The sequence below is a fragment of the Thunnus albacares genome, chromosome 16 (genome assembly GCF_914725855.1).
Source record: "Thunnus albacares chromosome 16, fThuAlb1.1, whole genome shotgun sequence".
Lineage (NCBI taxonomy): Eukaryota > Metazoa > Chordata > Actinopteri > Scombriformes > Scombridae > Thunnus > Thunnus albacares.
This window is the reverse complement of record NC_058121.1, coordinates 13,232,231-13,256,359: the sequence shown is the minus strand read 5'-3', so window position 1 is coordinate 13,256,359 and position 24,129 is coordinate 13,232,231. Positions and strand designations below refer to the sequence as shown.

Sequence of the window (24,129 nt, the reverse complement as noted above, 5' to 3'; positions counted from 1 at the left end):
CGTTTGATTAGTTTATTCTAAATTTCTGTGTTTATTCTTGACAGGGTTTGTACGTTTCCTCGAGGGTCACTACATCGTGTTGATCACCAAGCGCAGAAAGATGGCTGACATCGGTGGCCACTCCATCTACAAAATTGAAGACACCAGCATGATATACATCCCCAACGACTCGGTCAGGGTGACACACCCTGATGAAGCGAGGTACTGTCTTGTTCTCCTCTTACCTTTCCTAACCTACATTTGTAAGGGTGCCATTTAAGACCTTTTGTTCAGTCCCAATGTTTGTAACTGCCATATATTCATGTACACACTATCGCAAGCAATTTATGAAAACACACACTCATTGGACACACTATTGTCTTGGAAATAGTAATCAAATTTTTGATGAACATTGAAATAGAAAGATGACCTGACTTTCTAGTTAACAATTTCTGCACAACACCAGAACATTGAGGAATCAGTCTGACACATTGTGAAGAAAAAATGCTGATGAAATGTTTTCGGCAAATGTAGCAGGATTCAACTGGGAAAATTTTATTTTATATAAAATTACAGTAGAATGTCTGTTATTTATGAGCACAAACTCCCAGGAAAAGTATAAAACAAGGGATTTTTTTTTTTTTTAAATAAAGAAGAGTGATAAGAGTTTAGATAACAAAAGCAAACAATAGTGAAGTAAGAACATGAATGAATGTAGTTACAATTTGATTTATATTTACATGAGTTTACAGCATTATTGATGATCAAACATACATCATATTCACATTAATGATTCTACAAAAGGTCATGCAAATGTACAGAATCATGGTGGTGGACTGACATTATGAAAGATTAACATATTAAACTTATTAACAAACTGCTTTTTAAAGATGATACTTCTTTCCTGAAATGTCTTTCAAATCTGCCTGACTGAGTTTTTGCTCTCTTACTGTAGATACGTGCGGATCTTTCAGAATGTGGACCTATCTAGCAACTTTTACTTCAGGTAAGACAAACTTTTAGTCTAAATTCACCGACAAACAAAAGAAAACAACTTCAAGCGACAGTATTTATCACTAATATACACAAAATAGAGAAAATAGAAAAATTAAATATGCCAGCTTTGAGGAGGCTTGCTACACATTGACATACCATTGTTTGTTTGTTTTTTGTTTTTTTTTTTAACTTTTTAGCCCCATTTGAGAGCAGGATATCTCAAAACTTTGTTGGAAATTTGACCATTTACCAGCGAGCAACTGGTCAGATCCCAGTTTAAATTGAATTGTTAAGTTTTTAAACAATTCCTCAACATTGTGATATAGAACATTTTTTCTATTTTTCCCACAAACTACTACATTGATTTGAATAAAACATATCTGGTGGTCATGATCATGTATAGTGATGCTGATCCAGATATATGTTGCCAACATTTTTCTATTATTAAACAGTGGAATGGGAAAAGAATGAACAAGGAGTGAATGGAGGAGAAAGTATGATTAACTCAAAACAAAGCTGGCCATGTGTGATGCCGTCCAGAGCTCCACTGGGGCCTAATATTATCTAAAAGTGGCTTAAGTTTACAGTATCTGACCTCCATTTTCCTGTTTTTTATATCGAGAAGTTTGCCTTTAGTTGTCACAAGGAGTCTGCACACAGCCTGTAGAATTTATTGAATGTTATGAATACTTCTACAACAGTTCACACAAAGGTTTTCATGTCCTTCATGTCTGTTTGTTCCAATTTTGAGCAGCTACTCAATAGCTTTATAAAAATGATGAAAAGCTGCAAACACAACTTTTACTATGAGTCTTTTAATATCAACAACTAAGAAAATAATCTCTTGGGTTTCATTTTGAATATATCCTAACAAAAGTTAGCACTTGTTGTTCTCAGCTCACAATCCTGTGTGACACGGATTACATCTTATGGTTCCATTTGTACAATGCAGAGTGAAATTGTTTATAGCTCTATTCCCATAGTTTGGTCTAAATTTGCTATGAGACTGTACAGGCTGTACTTGTTTAAAATGACACTGTTGTTGTACCCCGCAGCTACAGCTACGACCTGAGCCACTCGCTGCAGTACAACCTGACTTTGCTGCAGAGGCCTTATGAACTGTGGTCATCAGCAGCCTCCTCCGCTGAGGAAGAGGTACACACACAGAGCAAGCAGGACAGCTTCGACATCTTTGAAGACGAGGGACTGCCTACGCAAGGTGAGCGGAAGTTAATCAATAGCCCTTATGTCCCTCTGTTTTGTTCTATTGGTCGGACCTTGAGAGAGCACTCCACCTTGTTATTGATGGAGGAGCTTGGTGGTGGGTGCCTACAAGATGAGAATCACTGGCAAAGACACATAATAGCGTGCTAGAAACTCAAGCAATGACTAGACAGTTGAGATAAAGTTGGAGGTAGGAGGAAAGAGAAGAAACTGGAGAAGAGTGGACAGCGATAGCTCAATCTTATAGTTGAAGTTCAGTTAACTTTCAGTAGAGATGAGAAAACAATACAAACTTCTAAGCCACCTCACGTAGTAAATTAAAAGATAACGCCAGTGTAATTGATTCCATTGATTCCCATAAAGATGCAATGATGTATCTGATCTACTGCAGGTTTGTCTTACCTTGTGGAATCCCATTAAAAAAATCAGTTGAAAATAACTTGCTGAGACACTGCTGCCTTGATCATTTTATAACGTGTGTATTGTGATACAGTAACACAAGCTTAATCCCAGTTAATGCTAATGTTTCTAAATATAAAATACGCTCTTGTTCCATTGCCTGCGTCACCTCAGCTGAGCTTCTGTTGTTTATTTTTTTTTCCATTTTCTTGCTTTCTAACTGGTCATTTGGTCTGATCCCAGTTCAGTAAAATGATCCTGAGGTTTTATGTGTTCCTTCTCTTCTGCCACAGTGGTTTACGGCCTCCAGAATGAGCCGTACTACAAGTACGTGTGGAACGGGAAATTGCTGGAACGAGTCAAGGACATCGTGCATCATGACTGGCTCATGTATATAATCCATGGCTTCTGTGGCCAGTCCAGTATCCTTTAATTCTGTGATGCTAAATTGTGTGGCTTTTTTATGCGTCTATGTGTCATTTTTTATTTTTATAACATTATAATTCTTTATATATAATTAGATATTATGATTTAAACGCCCAGCCATAACATCTGTCAGCATCACACGAGGTCGACACTCCCCCTCATGTCTCGGCATCAGCTCACTTGTTGAACTGTGCTTGGTCTGCATCGGAGCACGTGGATCACACTGTGAGGGAGAGTGTGTGTGTGTGTGATTCACCACAAAAAAACGCAGAAGCAATTTGTGTTTGCTTTTAGGGCTTTAGAAAAAACAAGTAGGATGGCAATTAAGCAATGGTTATCAGGTATGTAAACACTGGCACTTGCATAATCTCTCCATCTGGTATCCGCAGGGACAAAGCAGCAACATTGTACATATTTAATCAAATGAGCTACATGGTCCTTTTGGAGGACAAGTCCCATGTTTGTACATGAATACACAAATATTCTTTTGTTTGCTTGAATGTTTTTTTTTTTTCCTTTTTGTCTTTTCATGTCAGTGCAACAGTAGCTTTTTTGCTTTGAAGTTTTGACTAGATACAGACTGCATACCAGTGATTTTTATTAGGCTCTACATGAATAATTTCCACTTCCCTCCTTGAGATGCTTCTGTAGTGTTGATGCATGGGTTTCTGTTGCAGAGGTGCTTTGGCTAGAGCTGAGTATACAGTCTGATTTATTATGTTAAAAATCTGCCTTAGGACACCAAAATCAAAGAATTTAATTATTTTTCATCAAGTCCCCTGCACATAAATCACACTAAGTAGGGTAAAATATAGCATTTTAGTTATATTCCATTAGTCATTATTTTTAACGAATTAAATTGTATTTTTGTCTTTGCCTAATGCCAGAGTTTTGCACAGTAAACTGCTATCAACACTGTCTCCTGTCTCATAAGGCAGCATGCTGCCACAGTAGCATTGTGTGGGTGCTTTGAGTTTAGACAATTCCTGGAAACTGTTTGGCCTTCGCTGCTGTTTTTCTGAGAGCATTAGAGGACCGATGGGTGCAATAAGAGGAGACTCAGCAGATGGTTTAAAGGCAGAAATTTGTGGATGATGAGGAGACAGTGGAAGCAAGATAGTGGGGAAGAATGATAACAAATAAAAGGTAGGAAAGGTAATAGGCTGAGAGATGGTGTGAGTGGAAAAGAATTGGGACACAATTGGCCTTATTGAAATGTTCCTAAACACCAATTTGACTTTAACTTGTGTCTGCACATAAATTAAGAACTTTTTTATAGGATTAAAAATGGGCATACTGTATGTAAGAGCAACATTTTGTGTCTTCAACTGATCACAAACTGTTTTTATGTCAAGTAAAATAAACACCACTGATGTTGGGGAAATTTCAAAATTCTACAACAAAGTTAGTTTTAAAACATTTTTTCACAATGGTTCAGTCTTTTAAAGTAGAAAAAATGAGAGAGTGCTGTGTAGCAATAATAACATTTTGTTATTGTTTTAATTAAGGTTCCACTGGTTGAGGATTTTTTTAAGTTTAAGATTGTTTGAGGTGCGTAAAATGACGTGTGTGTAGTATGTGTGTGTGTTTACAGACATGTGATGTGCAATACTGTCATTGGCATGCCATTATTCCTCCTTTACCCACCGACTACAGAGCTTCTGATCTATGGCCGACCGGTTCACATCACCCTCATTGCCAGGCGCTCCAGTAAATTCGCCGGGACCCGCTTCCTCAAAAGAGGAGCCAACTGCGAGGTACAGCAGTTGCCGAGGCAACAGGGAAGAATAGATAGTGGAGGCAGGGCCGAGGGCCACAGGAATGATTGAGATGACTCAGACATGTTGATCACAGGGGGTTAATTTGACCCTCTGCTTCTTCCTTGAGTATGCATGAGTGTCTGTGTGGGTGTGTGTGGTGGGAGGAACTTTTAGGAACAAACATTGATTTCCCTTTTCTATTCGGACTGATACACAGAGTTTAGATTGGACACATTTTTCACAAAGTCCTGCTATTGTGTGCACTGGCAAATATAGTAGTCTGTATATACAAAATTGTAGCAAATTTACATCATAGCATCATGTTTGAAATAGGGCTGCAACTAATGATTATTTTCATTATCGATTAATTTGATGATTATTATTTCGATTAACTGATCAGTTGTTTGGCCTATTGTCAGAAAATAGTGAAAAATGCCCATGTTGATGTGTTCAAATGTCTTGTTTTGTCTGGCCAATAGTCCAAAACCCAAAAATATTCAGTTTACTGTCACAGAAGACAAAGAATACCGTAATATTCTCACATTTGACCAGTTGAAAACAATAAATTTGGGGCATTTTTGCTTAAAAAATGTCAAAAACGACTATTCAATTTTCTTTTGACCAACTAATCAACTAATCGTTGCAGCTCTAGACTTGCCATTGTAGGAAAAGCACAGATGTAATTAATACAGTTAACAATGGGTCTGTTCCATTTAGGTATTATTAATTACACCTGTGGTTTTCCTGCTACGTCATGTCAACATGTCTGCTGTCAAGACCTGCAGACCAAAAATGTGGGTATCCTCAGGAACACACCTGTGGTTCAAAGTTCATTCTTGACCTTGGAAACGGCAGTTGAGAAAACAATCTCACCTGAAGGTTCACTTGGTATTTGTTCAGGAGCTTTCAATCATGCCATATGATCTTCATCAGCAAATGAAGTTTGCCCAGTTGTCATGGAATTGTAGATGTTCGAATTTCCATTTTTCTGAACACATAGGAACTTCTCATTTATGTTAGATTATGATCATGCCCACCTGCTTATGAAGCTCATGTGATATGATTGAAAGCTTCAGAACAGCTACTAAATGGACCTTATGTTGAGATTATTCCTCCAACTGATGTTTCAAAGGTCAAGAATGATCTTTGAACCTCAGTTTTGAAGCCAACATGAGACAAGATGCCCGTTTTAGCGCTCAGACAAAAATTTGAATTTTGAGCTCCATCTGGTAATGAAGATCATATGATCCGATCGAAAGCTACAGAACAGTCAGCTACTAAATGGACCTCATGGTGAGATTACTTTTTAAGCATTGTTTGCATTTTTTGTGTTTTTCTTTTGTTTTCAGGGGGATGTGGCCAATGAGGTGGAGACGGAGCAGATCGTCCATGACGCCTCAGTCATGTCTTTCACAGCAGGAAGTTACTCCTCATACGTCCAGGTGCGAGGTTCAGTCCCGCTCTACTGGTCCCAGGACATTTCCACCATGATGCCGAAACCCCCGATACGATGTAAGACTGCTGCTGTGCACTAAACGCATATTTTTTCTTTGTACATCAACAGCTTTATTGTTGTTCAGTGTCAGAATAATTTGGCTGAGATATCCAACATCATGTGGTATACTGTATATTACCCTTGGTATTTTGCTGCTTCAGGTACCAATATGTCATTTATAATATAGAGGGTTGAGAGAGTGGCATAAGGACATACATAAAGACAGATAACAAATGAAAGATACAGATATATCCTCTTTCAGTGGATACCTGTTTAAGTTTATAATGCTCAATGTATTAATTCTAGCAGCTCTTCAGGACCAGAAATAACCTTGTAAGGCCAAAAGAAGAATGTAATTGTAAAAAATACATAAGAATAAGAGTGGCTTTAGTCAGGGGCCATTCTTCTCAACCACTGGGACAATGATAAAAAAAAGAAATAGGTGAAGGCAGGACACCCCCCTCCTGGCCCTCATCTTTGTATCCATTTTCCCATCTCATTATGAGCAGGATAAAAACACAAAACCAGGGCCAGAGGGAGGTGATCAGGCCGCTGAGACTGATGACATTGGAGACTGCTGTGTGTTTGTGTGTGTATGCACACAGGAAGGACATTTTTTGCTTGCATGTGTACAATGCCTGTATTAAATCATAATCTTTTTTCTCCCCAGTTTGCCCTTTAATTCATCCTCAGATGACATTTACCTGTGTGAGATAGAGACATCGAGCGTGTTCCTAAGATCCCTCTGTGTTCATTATCCTGCTCCCACTTTGATCCTTAAAGACAGTCCTTATCTGACATTTCCTAAATGTTGCCCAATTCTTGTACCATTTAAACATGTATCAGTTTTATATGTCACTGTGTACACATATGTAGTTTGACACAGTTTGGCCTTGGTATTTGTATACTTGATCTTTTATATTTTTTTCCTGCACTGAAGGTTTCCTATTTACATATTTGAGCAGATGAAGAAAACCACAAGAGAAGACCAAGAGTTTGTAATAGTGTCTTGTGTTTAATGTCCATATCTGTGTTCAAGTCCAACTGAAATGAAATTTCATGTTTTTTTTCTATTTTAACAAACATATCTGCTCTTTAAATCACATGTTCTGTGCTCCGTACTGTGGTAGAGAGATGGAGAACTTGTTTTCAAAAAGATGATGCAATCTTTTTATTTATAACTTTACTATGAATTTGCATTATGCATAATATCACTGTTGTATTACTGGCTAACCGTCACACTGGCTAACAACCAGACAGTCATTTGAATAAACATAAAACAACATGAAATAAAGGTAAAGCATTTTAGATATTGTGACAGTAAACGTTAAAAGTTTTCACATATATGAACAGATGTTATAATTGTTCTATTACAGAACTATTGACTACAGATTAATAACTGGGATAGGAAAAAAAGTTTCAACTTAGTTGCAAAAAATCAAAGTGACATTTGGTTTTGACGGTCATCAGTTATCAAGTGTTGCGTGTCGAGCTGAGCCTCAACTCAGTGCACTATCAATACTTGGAGTAGCCAATTTCTTGGAATATAGCCTAACTTTTCGTTGGCAGAAATCGCCCAAGTAGTACTAAAATTAGCCCAAATTCGCACAACCAGTCAAACATTTTTTACCCGCTGATTAAATAAAATGTAACCTCCCATTCTGGCAACACTGCCTGTAAGCAACAGTTTCTAGCGCAAGTTTGTTCATTTTCAGTCTGTTCCCCAGCCGATGCTCTGTTGTCAAACACGTACAGTGACACGCCCACTCAGAGGCTGAGAGAAAAAGGAAGATTTCTGATGTATACTCAAAGACGTTTCTCATCATTTTAATAATAGATACTGTCATCAACAAGCTCAAAAATCACAGTACTTTTGCCTGCAAAAAGGGATGACAAATTGTAATTTCAGTTAACGTTGAACATTTTACATCTGTTTGCTAAGGTCTAAACAGCCTCAAGCATTGTGAAACTGACACAAGGTGCAGCTCACATCAGACAGATAATCAAGCCTTGTTCAATAAATTTGTAATCTTTATTCGATCATGATGCGGCCCGCGTAGAATGACATCTATTAGATGAATCTAGGTCAGTAATATGGCTAAGAGACAGTTTGAGCCTAGTGTCTGTGTACACAGAGTACGGTTGTCCATATCACATCATGTTTCACCCCTTGCCTTGCCTCAGCCAAGACAGTCAAGACTCATTGTTACATAAGTATATGTGTAATGTGTTTATGACGGCTCTGAAATGGGCAAATGTCTTGGTTGTGACGGAGATGACCTTAATGGGCGATGCATTTTCATCATCATTGTCATTATCAACATTTCCTTCCCCAGGTACAATAAGAATGTAACAGGATGTCATCTCTTTATGTTGACATAAACTCTCGTCTCCCCTAAGGCCTCAGCAGAAGTGTAGTGGACAAAGTGATAATGAAATGGTGGCGGAGTGAAGTTGAAAACTGTGTGGTGGAGCTTGTGATAACATTGTGTGGGATGAACTGTAGCACAATCTGACCTATTTCCTCTAATCTATCTTTTGGCTGCTTGACTGGTCCAATTTGATGGCAGGCTGCAGGTGTGGGTCTCTGCGTGAGTGGCAAATGGAGGCATTAAACATGATTTTAAAATAAAGAATGAATAGAATCCAAGAAACGATGAACAATGAGACGGACCAGAAACAGGAGTCAGAAGTACTTTGTAGTCCAGTATAACACTTCTATTTTTCCTTTTTAATGTCTTTATGAAACAGACTGGCCCTATTAAAACAAGTTACCTAATTTCCCCACTTTTGCTATATCCCACTTATTTTGAGAAGATGCTGGGTTTGCAAAAAAGTTCTGTTTAAACTTTGAATTATGACTCTTAAGAACTGCATTTCATAATTCAACAATTATGCTACTAGTGTCTTTCATGTAACATACATTCTGTTCATTTCTACAGAGGCACTAACATTATCATTTGTACCTTTTTCTCCCTGGTAACATGTAACACTCTTAATGCTCTAAATATACAGCATTTAAAAGCAGTTTGACCTCTCTTTCAGTGGACCAAGCTGACCCATATGCCCATGTAGCTGCCCTCCATTTTGACCAGATGCTGCAGCGGTTTGGCTCACCTATTATCATCCTTAACCTGGTCAAGGTAACACACACACACACACACACACACACACTTTATTTATTGAGGCCATAATTTCAGTGGTTACACAAACGAAGTATGACTATCCTTTTCTTGAACAGGTGTAACAACAACAAAATACAATGATGCAATATTAATAATGTAATTAAATGATAAGAACAACAACATTGACAGCCCACTAAAAAAATCAAAGTAACTGATGTATTCAAAAAGTGCATTTAAAATTAGTTTTATACCTCTATCAGGAGATGCTGTTGACATTCACATACTGTAGCTACATAAATCAATATCTAATTTCAAGTCTGCATATTAAGGAAAGACTGGTACATAAAATTCCAGCCCTGAATACATATATAGTTTGAACCACGTCACAACACACAATAACTTAATTTTGGTTAATTTGAATGTGACTATGGTTGTGAAACGATTGTCATGAGTTCACACGTAAAACTTTTCCCAGAATCATGCCATACAGGGAGCTACTTAAATACACTCATCTCAAAGTTATTGGAGGACGGGGTGCAATACTGGTGATCTCATGTCTTAATTTCTTCGGGGGGATTTTACTTTGTTTTGATGTGTGACTATTAAAGGGCTCACCCCTTGTTTGTTTCCTCACTGATTGGCTTATTGAATTTGTAACCCCATCTATATTCTGTTTTGTGTAAATGTTGATAAAAAATTAACAAAAGATGACGAAAAAGGAAGAAAATATGATATGAGAAACTGTGTTGTGTGTGTTGTTTTTAATGACCATTCCTGCACTAATTTTGAGCAAAATAGCAAAGAAGAAAACCCTACTGATGGCTGCTACCTTAAAATTACCTCAGTAAGGGCGCCCAGGTCATCGAATCCTTCTCTTTCTCATCTTTCTCATTTCCTGCCTGCCTCTTCACTATCAATTATCCAATAAAGGCGAAAAAGCCAAAGAAAATGATCTCATTAAGAAAAAAACACCTCAATAAGGTCCACTTTCTTTTAGAGGACTGGCTTCTCAGTGTGATGATTACGTAATGTGGATCTTTGCGAGATGTTGATAGTTCAAGTGTGGATGAAATATGCTGGGCCTGCGGAATCACTCACCAGGTAGTTATCTAATAGGGTGAGCTGTATAGTAGAGTAGTCACAGGAGATTTCCCGGCGGTGGGTGATTACCAGCAGTTGAAATGGTACCTCAAATATTGATCTCCCTTGGCATCGTGCTCACAATACACAAATAGAGACAGCAACGATGAGGAGTTCCACCTGCAAAGACACGCCTGGCTTTTCTGCACCACACTTTTGTCTTGTCTTTTCAAATTATGTTGCTGTAAAATCTCCATCAATCATCAAATTGCTCTTAAATAATGAAAAACAATTACATTTTGATAAATAATTCAGTCACAAGAAATAAGGTTTGAAGTATGATTTCTAATAAAATGCTCCAAGCCATCCAATATTAAAATATATATATAAGAAAGTAAACAAAAGTTCAATGTTAAAACCACGAGTTACTGTATGCTTCATTTTTTTTTTCCATCTGTGTCCCTGTGTGCACTGTTAGACACTTCAATTGTAGTAGTAGCTTTTGCATAGCCTTCAGCATACACATGCAGGGACACACAGCCATACACTCTGTAGCTTGGGCTTCATGCTCACGTTGCCACTCACAAGGGGAGCCGCGAGACAACGGACCAATCACAGACCTCAGAGGTCCGCACAAGCCGCAGCCATGTGATATCTGCAACTGTGGGGAGTAAGGGAGGGGACCCCCTACTTATACAGAACACCCGCTCCCTTATCCCAGGTAGAAAGAGAGAAGAAGGAACGGGCAATTAACCATAAGATCAAGACCATCTCTCCACGGTGGTGACTGGGGTCGCATGGCCGCATCAACTCTGGGATGGGCGCATGGTTTTGTCATGGGTTAGTGCGTTTTTGTATGTGTATGTTAAGAGAGAGAAGACAGGAAGAGTGCACATGGCCAAGCATGTGAATACACTTTCCCCAACCAACTAACTTAATTAGGGTCCATTCATTTTGATGGTTAGAGATAACTTTTACACTCCCTGCATAGAAATAGAAAAACAGATTCAACCAAGGTGACCTTTTAAGATCGAGATTTCTTTGTTTGAGAGAGTCCTTAAGGCACTGGATCGACACACAAAAAAGGAAGAGAAACAAAGATGGGAAAAGCATAAAAGAGATGCATTAAACACGCCCTTTTCTGTGCTAGCTATACATTAAAATAATTACAGTGCTCATTTCCACCATTAAGAATGCCTATGATGTGCCCCTGTCCGCACATGTTTGGATTCATTTTATTATTCATGATCTGTATCTTTGTACACCTCAGACCACGATTATTACTGTGGCATTTGTATGCTGGTTTAGACCTGTGTACAGTGCACGTGTGCCTTTGTAAGGATATAGTCTCTCATCTGTGCCTGGATAGTGTGATTTTTGTGCCAGACTGTGTGACACGCTCTGCTGAGTGGGGTGAGGAAACGCATCGGTAATTTGACTGGTCGCTGTGTTGCTTTGCCACTGCTGAATGTGTGGATGGAGATGTGAGCTGCTAAATGATGCATCCAAGCCGATTATCACCCAGGGTGATCACTCAAAAAGCCACAATGAGGGGTGGAGGAGTATATGGAGAAATAACTTAATGGACAGTAAGACTTCAGGTCACAGAAAATGACTAGTGTGCATGCACTTTTATTAACAAAACATATCATCTTTTTTATTTTTATCATTGTTTTTTCCCTCACTACCTCAGAAACAATAAAACCAAATAGCAGCCAAGCTTTTCAGTTCATTTTGATATATTTATATTTACTCTGGCAATTAATGTCCTGATATAGACCACACCCATTTCAGCTGGAACTATTTTTCACAATGTCACACAATCTGGAAAAACATACTTGCAGAAACTGACTTAAAAAAGCATCTTTCCTACTTCCCATGGTTGCTCTCACTTTTATGATATATGTTTTGTGTACGTTTAACCTCTATCCTGGTAATGCTTTGCCCAAACCTTGTAAACAATCAGGTGAGATTTTGACAAAGCACTGGTAAGACATAGAATAGATACCTTATATAGCTCAACCAGTTCTTGAGTATGCAACATTCTTGACAAAGTGTTTTCATGAACACACAATTAGTTGCAAGACATTGTGTTCTCAAACTTGTGGTAATTTGCCTTCTTTGTACTATATTAATAGTAGCAATTGCAACAGTTTCTGTATTTGAGCCTGTAATCCCTCTGTTTGCAGCGCAAATATCCAACACAGCTGATTCATAGATTCCCTGTATATCTGAACCATCAATCCTCAATCCTGCCATATGTCCAATTCTCCTTGGATCCTGTAAATTTCTTCTTGCTGCTATTTTTCTCTCATGTCACTGTGTAGAAGAACTGAAGACTGAATGGACCTTGGTGAATGCATCAAAGACAACAGGAATCTGCCACTTGACAGTGTCTTGACCGCTTCCACTTGTGTCTTCAAGGGATCTTTTTAAACAACTAGAACGCTATCATACGTGTAATAAGTGTCTCTGTGCTCTGCTGTGTTACAGAAACGAGAAAAAAGGAAACATGAGAAGATTCTGAGTGAAGAGCTCTATCCAGCTGTGATCAACCTCAACCAGTTCCTCCCTCCAGACCACTGCATTGACTACATCGCCTGGGACATGGCCCGCTACACCAAGAGGTTGTGATAATAAATGTGCCAATGTACTCAGATTGTTGTAAATTTTCTTAGAACCTGGCTGTTTTTGCCATGACAATTTCAAATTCACCTGAGGAAAAAAAGCAAAAAACAAACAAATGCCTTGTCATTAGCATTAGTATCACAGAACCAGCAAGACCCTATTTTGGAGAAAAAAGAGCAAGTTGGAGGTTTTTTGGCTGATTTTGACACAATGCATCATTTGCAGGACACCAGCAGATAAGACCCTGTTAATTTTATAATAATATTGGGTTTAGAGGTCCATCCAATAAGAAACACTGTTGAAATAATCAAGAATTTGCCCTAGTTTGTCATGTGTCAAAAGTCCCTGATAGAGAAAACATATTTTCTCCATCAGCTTCTTACTAAGAACGATAGGCTCCTTTTTTGAGTCAATAATTTGGTGTGAGAGATTCCTGTATCTCAGGCCGCCTGGTTCGGTTTGAAAAAGTTGATGTCATGTACTCCTGTGCACCAGTTAGAATTTTGCAATATTTGAATCAAAATCTGATGACAGTTTTGGGTTGTTTGATTACATTGCCGGACCACACCCACATGGTCCTCAAGAAGCTCATTAGCTGAGTTTTTAAAGGATGTTTCCTCAAAACTTGTAACTTTGATTGTGGCTTATTTAGTCACAAATATTTAATATTATCAAGAAAAATGTAAGATTTGAAACCAAGTTTTCAGGGGCTTTAATGCCTTAGAAAATAAATAACCTGCAAGACCATGACAATATCACAATAGCTGAAGATATGGTACATCATCACTGTCCAAACAAGTCCAGCAGCTTCAGAAACATGAGAAATGTGGTTCATTTCTTGTGCAAATGTTAATATGACCTTTTTTTTCTCCTCCTCAGTAAATTGTGCAATGTTTTGGACCGTCTGAGTATGATAGCAGAGAACGTGGTGAAGAGAACAGGTTTCTTCATTAATCGATCCGACTTCTACTGTCATACCGTCAGACCGGATGACAGGTGAGACTGTTTTTTCATCCTTCATTGCACCTGTTGACCCCCTTGAACACAGAGGAAACTGACACAGACTCTTTTTGACCAGATTTTAAACTTTGTGTGAGAGGGAAGACTTTTACCAAGAACCATGTGCTAGAAGACCACAGCACCATCTTTCCTGCATTTGCATATCAGACTTAATTTTACTGAGAGGCCACATCAACCATTTTTGTATTCATACATATTCAGAATCATACATTTATCGACTGCTTAATTTTGGAACTCTCCAGATATGAATTCTTAATGGAAATTATGCCTGATGGCAGTTGTGTCGCCCAGAGTTTTCTGCTAACGAGCTGGATAGATTGCCATCCATGTACTTAGCGCATGGCTCCTCCATTGTCTGCATGTGTTAATCGCTTTCACCCAGCATTACCATACTGTTACATAACAGAATGACCATGCTATGGCCAGTATTTATTACCCTTTCTTTTGCATCTCACTTTTTTAATAATACACACTCAATTCACACTCATTACTACAAACAAAACCCTCATAAGCTTTTATGTAGATCCACTTTACTGATTCTGGCACCTGTAGTCTTCGCCATGTGCATAAAGTAGCTCATGAACATTGAAAATGATCAGAAAGATTCTGAAACATTGTCTTTTCCTGATCATACTGTTCACGTCTGCCCTCTCCACCTCTCTACATGCAGACATACATTTTCTCACACACATACAAACTTGTTGCAGTCCATTCCCTTGAATGAGAAAGTGTTTCCAAACTTTTGACTGGAACTGTGATACTAACTACCCTTTCTCATTGATCTCGGTCAGATCACTGAGTTCATGCCATGATGAGACACACTTTGCTTTGAAACCTACCCTCTAGCAACCATTGAATTTGTTTTCAGAGGTCCCCTTCGTACAATTTATCGGCAGATTTTCCTCACTGGGTGATTCTCAGTTTACTTTTCGCTACTTTTAATAAGAAAGTGATGAAAACGAGAGCAGAGTATTTAATCGGGGGAACAAAGGACTAATAAAGACAGAAGACCCAGAGCCACACATGGATCTTGCAAAATCTGCCTACCAGCACCTCTAAAGTTCACTAAGTTCACTCTGTCAAACCTTCACAAAAACCAAAGTGTAAAAATGACACACTGTGGCTTTACAGAGGGGTGATGTGCTTAGCTATGTCTTTGATGGGCCAGTGACCTCCTAGAGACTGCCGGTTGCCTAATGATAAGACTCCAGGAAGTCACAAACCACGACCTGTCATCTTTACAGTTCTGTTGTGGTATTTTTTTTTTATTGTTTCCAGTGTTTGTGGTAAGTTAAACTAACAAACTAAACTTTTGTGTTTTGGAACTCTTTCTCATTGAACTTAAGATCTGTACAAGCTGTAGACACCTTTTAAGGGCCTTTTTCACACATGAAAGTCAGAACCAAGGTCCCAAACAAAGTTCATGTTTTTGTTGCATTGTATGCATTTGATCCGGTTAGTTTTGTTTTCACATTGCAGTTATGCCAGAGCACTAAAGAACTTTAGCTGACATACCTACGTCCTGTCGTCATCATCTACGTGGGCTGCGTCCCCCTATACTTGACATTGATAGGTTTGCAGATGGGCATGCGTGTAACGTCAGTGTGTTGTCAATTCGACAGATAGCCTTCTATTGCCGTTTGAAATAATGGAGAAAAATAAATTATCAGATTCATTTCGTTGCCACCAATAATATTATTATATTATTTTTTACATCATAAAAGGGAAATTTGTCCTTCTCATTGGTTGACGCACCGCTTTTTCTAATGGTATCTCGCACTTTTGTATACTGCTGCTGCAGTTTCTTTATCTTCAGGTGGTGTTGCTCTCCCGTCCTCTCATATCCTCTCTCGCTCATCCTCTTTGAAAAATACCTGGAAAGTGCCGTCATTTTTATGAGCTTTTTCCTGTTGACTTTTTATAATGTCATCAAACCATTTTCAATTAAAAACTCCTCTCCCGATGCACTACCGCGGCTCTTTTTTCTTTTTTCCGGTTCTTTCCTTCCGGAGCTTCCTGTAATTGGTCTGAAAGTCCGAACTATCTAAAAAATGTGTTCAAACTAGAAACTAACCAAACCATGGTTCCATTTGATCTGGACTGAGACCACCTCTTACCATCGATCTAAGTCTCTGCTGTTTGGTCTGGATCGTGGTCTGGGGGAGGTTTCACAACTGTAATTTTGGTTTGGATCAAACTGAAAATAAAGTCCAGACCAAACAAGGTAGGTGTGAAAGAGCCCTAAAAAGCAGCTTAAGACCCACGTGTTTAGACTTTCTTTTGTTTAGTTTTTAGTACCCTTTTAGCGTATTTCCTTATTATGTCTGCATTTTACCATATGCCTGTTACTCCGTCTTTTATTACTCTTATTATTATCTTTTATTAATGTATGAAGTGCTTTGTGATGTCTGCTCTTGAAAGATACCGTATAAATAAACTTACATACTGACTTAACTCTCTGCAAGAAAGCCAACAAGCATATTTCCAAAGAAATCAAACTATTCCTTTAAAGCAATTAGATTAAAATGTGTATTTTATAATTTGTAAAATCATTTATACCTTAGATCATGTTGGGAAACATAAACTTTTGTAGTTTTGACATATATTCCACATCCTTGGCTTGGATTTGCACATAAGCGCAAAAGTTGTGCATAAGAACACACTGTAAATGAGAACATGTATTACAGATTTTCTTCTCTGTGTGTTCTTGTCTGCTGAATATCTCTTTCTGTACTTGCAGTCCTAATTGGGTTCAGAGTGTTTCGATGTCTGCAATGTATGTTTGTATCTAGTCCATTATGTTCAGCCTTGAAATGGTGACTATAACAGTGATCACACCCTTTCGTAGCGGGAAAAGATGAGGCAGTACGCCTGCAGAGGAGTACAATAGATGTGCACTTCTTTGCTTTTGTGCATTTTGTCCATTTTCAGTATCTTCTTCTCTAAGTTGAATTTAATGTTTTTGTTACAGATGGGGAGATGTGGGTGGACACATCACAGTCAGTGGACGAGTGCAGGTATGCCAGATAGCAAACAAGGATTGGTGTAACTGTTGTGTTGTCCTCGTGGTTTTCTGAAGGCACTAAATCTTCTCCGATTCTTTTGCAGCTTTTGTACATATGAAAAAGTGCAAAAGCAGTGTAAAGAGTTGGAGACTCTTTATCAGTTGAATCACAAACAGTAACAAACACATAATTCAGGTATTGAGATTTTCAGGCCAAGGAAACACCTTTTCTATAATGTTACATTGAGAAGTGACTTGGCATTCATTGCTATGGCTACAAAACTAGGCCAACGCATTTAGGTGAAACTTAGGTAATAATGAGATAATGGTGAGAGGCTTCATTAGTTTTCGTGGAGACCTTGATCATCTACGCCGTGATGGCCTTGGAATGAGCCAAGTTGTTGACTGTAATATAATTGTCAAGAATTTATTATGTGAGACCACTTACATAAGGTGAATACATGGAGAACAATTTGCTTTCAATGCCACTAATAGCCTTTTCATGTAGTATGTGTCTGACTCTTGAAAACACAGAAGCATTGTCAATACATTTCATAAGTCTGTTGTTGTTGTTGTTGTAGACTGGTGTGTTGCGGACCAACTGTGTGGACTGTCTGGACCGGACCAACACAGCTCAGTTCATGGTGGGAAAGTGTGCACTTGCCTATCAGCTTTATGCACTGGGAATGATTGACAAGCCCAAGCTCCAGTTTGATACTGACTGTGTAAGGTAAAAACGATTCATTTTCATATCTAATGGTGTCCTTGTAAAAGTTGCCATTTCTGCTATTAAATACTAAACAAATGCAGTATTTTTTATTTGTGAGGGACCATGTACAATGTTAAATATAAATGTTGCCATTTGATGTTCAGCACCAGAGTTAGCTTAAAGCTAATTTTCATCTGCAGTCCCTTGGCAAATTAAAGCGTATGCACAGTAACTGAACAGCACTAAACAAAATACAAATTCGACACATAATACAGAGTTACACACATTAGTACGTCACACACACACACAATGTCAGCTACAAATATATGTTTGACCAGTTAAAAGCAAGTTTTATACAAACCAGTTCATTAGCTTTTAGCAAACTTTTAAATTTGGCTTTGCTGATGAGAATGCTGACAGCCCAAACACAGTGTGCCAAAAGTAAAATCTCTTATAGAGTATGTTCTCAAGGATTATATAGAGTTCTCTGAACAAAAGTAAACAGTGTTTCATAATGGAGGAGGGGCTAAACCATTAAAAAACGTTATACACAAGGCACACATTTGAATGTAATCTAAAATTCTCAAAGCTCAGACAATTATATCTCTTTAGTATCCTACAATGATGATATTGAAATGGCATACATGTACATGTTTTGAATGAAATGAAAAGTGATGGTCACTATAGCCACATATCATGTGTCTGAAAACTGAAAATGCAACAGTTATTCCAGCCCTGTTGCAGCACAAAATCCAATCAGCACAAATGTCTCACACAGCTGCACCAACTTTTATAGATTCCCCCATTTATTTTCAGTATCTATTCTCAGTCCTTGCACCCTCTACTACTTTACAGTACATCCAATTCTGCTCAGACTATAAATTTTTGTTTGCAGCTCTATTTTTCTCTGAGGTCACAGTGGAGCAGACTGAATGGTTTGTGGTGAATGACAGATGCTTGGTCGTGAGCAAGAAATCTTTCACGTGTTTGACTACATCTCGTATCCTCATGAGACCTTTTAAAGCAAATGGAAATCTATTATAACTGTATATCCACAGTACAAATAAGATTGTCCTAGCTCTTTGGTAATAGAATCAGTCATACATGTGATAAGCATCTCTCTGTTGTTATATGGAAACAAAAACCAACAAACGTGTGCACATGCGTATGTTTTTCATGTCAGACTGTGTCCATATCGCCAAATTGCTATTTCAATCCCCCAACTCACCAAAACACACAAAAAAACACACAAGATGAACTTCAGGGCCATATTTCTCTTATCCATTGCCCGTGTGTTGATGTGTTTTTTTATGTGCTCTGTCAAGCTGCAACTAACGATTATTTTCATTATCGATTAATCTTTCGATTATTTCATTATTGATTAATCTTTCGATTATTTTCATTATTGATTAATCTTCTGATTATTTTCTTAATAAATCATTTGGCCAACATCGGAAAACGTTTTTTTACTTACAGCCAAAAGTGATGATATCACGTTTTGTTTTGTCCATTAAGCAATTTAAAACCCCCAAATTTTCAATTTACTTCACTGTTACTTTAAATTTTCACATTTGAGAACCTTAAACAAGAAATTGTTCAGATTTTTTACTTAGAAATTACTTAAACCATTAATTGATTATGAAAATAGTTGCCGATTGATTGTTACAGCTCTAGTGTTCTCTGTTTGGTTCAGGTTGTTTGAGGAGCTGTATGAGGACCATGGAGACACTCTATCACTGCAGTACGGCGGCTCCCAGCTGGTCCACAGGGTCAAGACTTACCGGAAGATTGCTCCCTGGACACAGCACTCCAAAGACATCATGCAGACGCTGTCTCGCTACTACAGCAATGCTTTCTCAGGTGTGTATGTTACAAAGACACATACAGGCACATAATGTGCCTTTTTTACCCAGATGGGCTTCTCTTACAAACAAGGCACAAATATTTACAAAGGGACCCGCATGCTGCTGGCATTTTTCAAGCCACTTCTACACAGTCGCCCCCTCTAATTATTCCACAGGTTATGATAATGAGGCTTAGTCATCTAATTTTTCAATCTACTCTGTCTCAAATGCATCCATATTAAACATTCCCTTTGCCAATGCACCATCCAGGTTACCTTAGAAACACACTCAGCCTTTGCATACAGATACAGATCACACACGTTCTGTATAGTCAACCATATCTAAATAAACATGCACAAACCCCCTGATATTTACATGATAAAGGTACTTAGAATCACTCAGGTTTTTAAATGACAAAGTGTATACAGCCACTCTTCAGTCTCTACAGCTGAGCCCACACTGATCGAGTGTAGCTCCTTGAGGACTGTGGCTGCCGGGAAACAATGTTTTTCAAGCAATTTTAATGACATATGCAGTGTTTTCAAAGAAATCCTGACTATATTGCCAACAGCTGTGAAAAAAGAGATTTTGGGGAAATTTGATTTCTGATATTGTTATCCGGAGAAATGTTTAAATTGGCTCCATTTTTTTCTCTCTCTCTTCCAATTTGCAACTAGGATCTAATTGCCAGTCAGTGCTTGACAAAGTGGCTTTACTATGCCCACATCTTATAATTTTAAATCACACCCTAGTCTGTAGTTAGATATAGTGTGTCTGTGAAAATGTGGAGTTTTTTCTCAACACACTAGCAACTGTTCCACATCAAAAGGATTTATAGCAGCAGAAATGAAGAGCGAGGTTGTGTATCAGGCCTGATGAATAGAGCCGCACTACTTGATCTAGTAAGTCGACCTCCTCTCTGTGTCTTTGCTTTTGACTTTTTGTCATTCACTTCGATTTGAAAAATGGGGTCATTGGTTGGTTGCAGAGCAGAGGCGGGAAAGTAGCAGATTGTTTATTCAGACTGAAATGTCAAGTGAGGGAGGCTCGTATAATGCAGGATACACACACAAGTACTCAATGGCTCCATGAACTGCTCACTCAGTAACACCATGACCTATATCAGGTCTTGTGTGTCCACTCTGCCCGGCACTTAAAAGGAATATACAAGTTCAAAGAAATGCAAAAAATCACAGTTAAGTTACTATTGTGTGTTTTCACTTTTTTTTTTTTTTTTTTAACTCTTGATCAAATGTCTTTGAGATATTTTTTTCGGAGACATTTTTACGAAACACACACACCAATGATCTTTTCTTTATGATAAACGTTACACACTTTTACATCTCTGCCAAGCTTCTCTCTGACTCACAAATACATTTTAGACACAACAAACAGACAGTAAACACAGACATCATATGCTTTGCAGCCTCTTGAATTGACTGTTTTGATGAGACCAGTAAAAAGAGGTGTAAGTGTGATTTTGACTGTACGCATTTCATTCAAAATGCTTCACTCATTCATAATCTTGTCAGACAAGGCTTTTTATCAGTGATTTCTGTTCCACATGTATATTATGTTCATAGATCATCCATAACACTTATCTCGTGATGTATCGAATGAATCTCAGGCTGAAAATTACCTAGAGAAAAGGCTTGGTGGCAGGCTTTAATAAAACTCAATTTGGTTTGTAATTATCTAATGTGGCTGTTGGAGCAGCATGCACGTGGCTTCACAGTCGGGGGATGGATTAAATGGCCCCAAACTGGGCAACATGCAAAACACGTGCCTCATGCTGTACACACAAACACTCACAGAGATTATCTTGACACGCTCCCAAACATGTAGAGAGACAGTTAAAAGATTTTTTTACCAGCAAGTTCCCCGTTCATGTGAAGAGAACGCGTGGTTGAGTGAGTTCAGCTTCACTTCGATCTCATTAATTGGCACCTTTATCCTCTAATCTCTTCTCCTCTCAAGACGAATGGCTGGTGCAGTGCATCTAGAGAGACTTTCAGGTTCAAATAATGCAGAATTGTGGTTTGATGGGTCATTTAGTTCACTTGGTATCATTAGCAGAATGCTAAGCTAAGTCAACTTGAGCTTGAAAGTTCATTCTTGACCTTGAAAACAGGAGTTTGTCAAAATAATCTTCACTTATCAGCCTTTTCCAGAGCTTTTAACCACATCTCATGCTATTCATCAGCAGATTGAGTTCCCCCGCTTGTCATGGAAACAGCTCAGCATTCATCACATGGCCTTCTAGTTGTGTGTTGGTTCGATCGCATGATAACAAGTCATATGTGATGTACATAGAATATACCTGAGCCATCTCCATGACAACTGAGCTAAGCCCATCTACCGATGAAGACATGAGATGTGGTTGAAAGCTTCGTAAAAAGCTAGCAAGTGGATCTTGTGTCAAGATTATTTTGTCAATGAAACAGACTGCAGTGATTTTCCTTTCTGATTAATCTACCGACTATTTTCTCAAAAGATTAAGTATTTCATCAAGAAAAGGTTGGAAAATAATGAAAAATGCCTGTTACAGTTTCCTTAAACACAAGCTGATGTCTTCAAATATCTTGTTATGGCTGATTAACAGTCCCAAACCCACAAATTAGCAATTTAATATTGCATAAGAGAACAGCAAATCCTCACAAGTGAGAAGTTGGAAATTGGGAACATTGAAACAAATCGATGATCAAAATAGTTCATCTAGGGTTCAGCCCGGTAGCCTACTGGTTAAAACACATGCCATATAACCACAACGTCCACAGTTTGAATCTGGCTGCGGACCCTTGTTGGATGTGACCCCCCCCATCTCTCTCTCCCTTCAATCCCTGGCATCTCTCAACTATCCCTATAATAAAAAAAGCATAAATTCCCCCCCAAATAAATAAATAAATACTTTTTTTAAAAAAGGTTAGTCTAGTTGTTTTCCGTAATTACCTAATTATTTCAGCTCTAAGTTAGAATTTATTCTCTCAGTATGCATTGCTCACGCAGCAGGAGCATCACAAGTGACAAATGATGAAGTAGTAAAAACAACCTTTTCTTTTCAGATAGTCTTATGAAATCTCTCTTGTATGTTTATTATGCACATTGCCTTTTTTCTTTTGTCTTTCTGTTCCGTTCTATTGTATTTATTATATTTTTTTATTGTTTATTGCCATTATTATTTCCCAGATGCTGACAGACAGGATGCCATCAACTTGTTTCTCCAAGTCTACCAACCATCAGAGACCAAGCCACACCTGTGGGAGCTGCCAACTGACTTCTACCTGCATCAGAGGAGCACCATGGCCCTCCCTCAAGACAGACGCAGGTACACACACACACACACACACACACACACACACACACACACACACACACACACCACACACACACACACCAACACACATACACGCACAAATCTAAGTGGTGATACAAAGACAGTATACACTGTAATTACATGATGACACATGAACAAGCGTGCACACAGAACCTTTTTGCAGTGGCCGTTAATTTTGGAGGTGCTTGTGCTGTGTTTGTTTTTTGTGCTGATTGAATAGCTAAGTGGGAAATCGCTCACAAAAGATTTGCACCTGCACTGCTGTTTCTGAAATGGCTTTCCTTCTGTCTGCCATGCGTGCTCAGATTGCTCACATGAGTGTGTGGGTGGATTTCTATGTGACTGCTTTTGTCGTCATTCCTGTTGGCTGCTAACTAGACTCCTTTTTACCAGGGCAAAGGTCACTGTGCTTTGGCCTTGAGGTGTGTTTTATGTGTGTTGCACTCCTGTGGTTTGCTTGGTTTGTTACTTGGTCTGTGCTCACACACGATTCAGTACTGACTTTTATATCTCATTATGCGTTTTGACCAACTGTAGCTCTGTTTCTATGGCTGGACTGTACGTCTGTCCCTGACTGAGTGAAGGACTGACTCAGGCCAACCAATGGTGTAACCTCATCAGTCGCCTCAGCCGAGTGTCTCCACTTCCTGTATCCGTTGTTTCAAAATAAAAGCCCTTTAGGGTTTCATACATGGTCTAGCCATGTAGTAGGTTTTGACCTAGTCTTGTTTTATGTGTGTGCATGTGTGTGCGAGCGTACTAGTATGCATGTTGCTTGCTCTCTATTGCCTTCATGCTTACATAAAAGTAGACCCAGTTTTCTCCTACAGGCTGCTAGTTTATATGAGCACAATGGGCTGTGGTCGCTCAGCCATTATTCCAATAAATTAGCATGGCTGGGACTGAATTCAATTCAGCAGTCACACACTGCGCCTTGGCTTTCAAAGTCGCCTAAGTACTGGAGCACATCACACACTAAATTATAATCTTTGCATTCACTCAAATTGGTCATATTGAATAAAAGGCGTGTATTCAGGAGTTGTGCAGTAGGTGGTCCAGCCAAGCCAATTTTCATATCTAGGTTATGTGAAGTCCCAAGTGAGTAG

At 38.6% G+C, this 24,129-nt stretch overlaps 1 protein-coding gene across 1 annotated transcript in view; it reads left to right on the top strand.

Moving 5' to 3' along the window:
* The window catches only part of fig4a (FIG4 phosphoinositide 5-phosphatase a), a 51,827-nt gene that overhangs the window by 8,076 nt on the left and 19,622 nt on the right, over positions 1-24,129 (top strand). Inside the window, exons 5-17 of the mRNA XM_044376266.1 lie at positions 45-201; positions 935-985; positions 2,031-2,194; positions 2,892-3,020; positions 4,681-4,781; positions 6,134-6,296; positions 9,325-9,422; positions 12,978-13,111; positions 13,992-14,108; positions 17,104-17,149; positions 17,718-17,866; positions 19,539-19,705; positions 22,876-23,014. Of these exons, the coding sequence (XP_044232201.1) occupies positions 45-201; positions 935-985; positions 2,031-2,194; positions 2,892-3,020; positions 4,681-4,781; positions 6,134-6,296; positions 9,325-9,422; positions 12,978-13,111; positions 13,992-14,108; positions 17,104-17,149; positions 17,718-17,866; positions 19,539-19,705; positions 22,876-23,014 (1,615 nt within the window). The remainder of the gene's footprint in view (positions 1-44; positions 202-934; positions 986-2,030; positions 2,195-2,891; positions 3,021-4,680; positions 4,782-6,133; positions 6,297-9,324; positions 9,423-12,977; positions 13,112-13,991; positions 14,109-17,103; positions 17,150-17,717; positions 17,867-19,538; positions 19,706-22,875; positions 23,015-24,129) is intronic.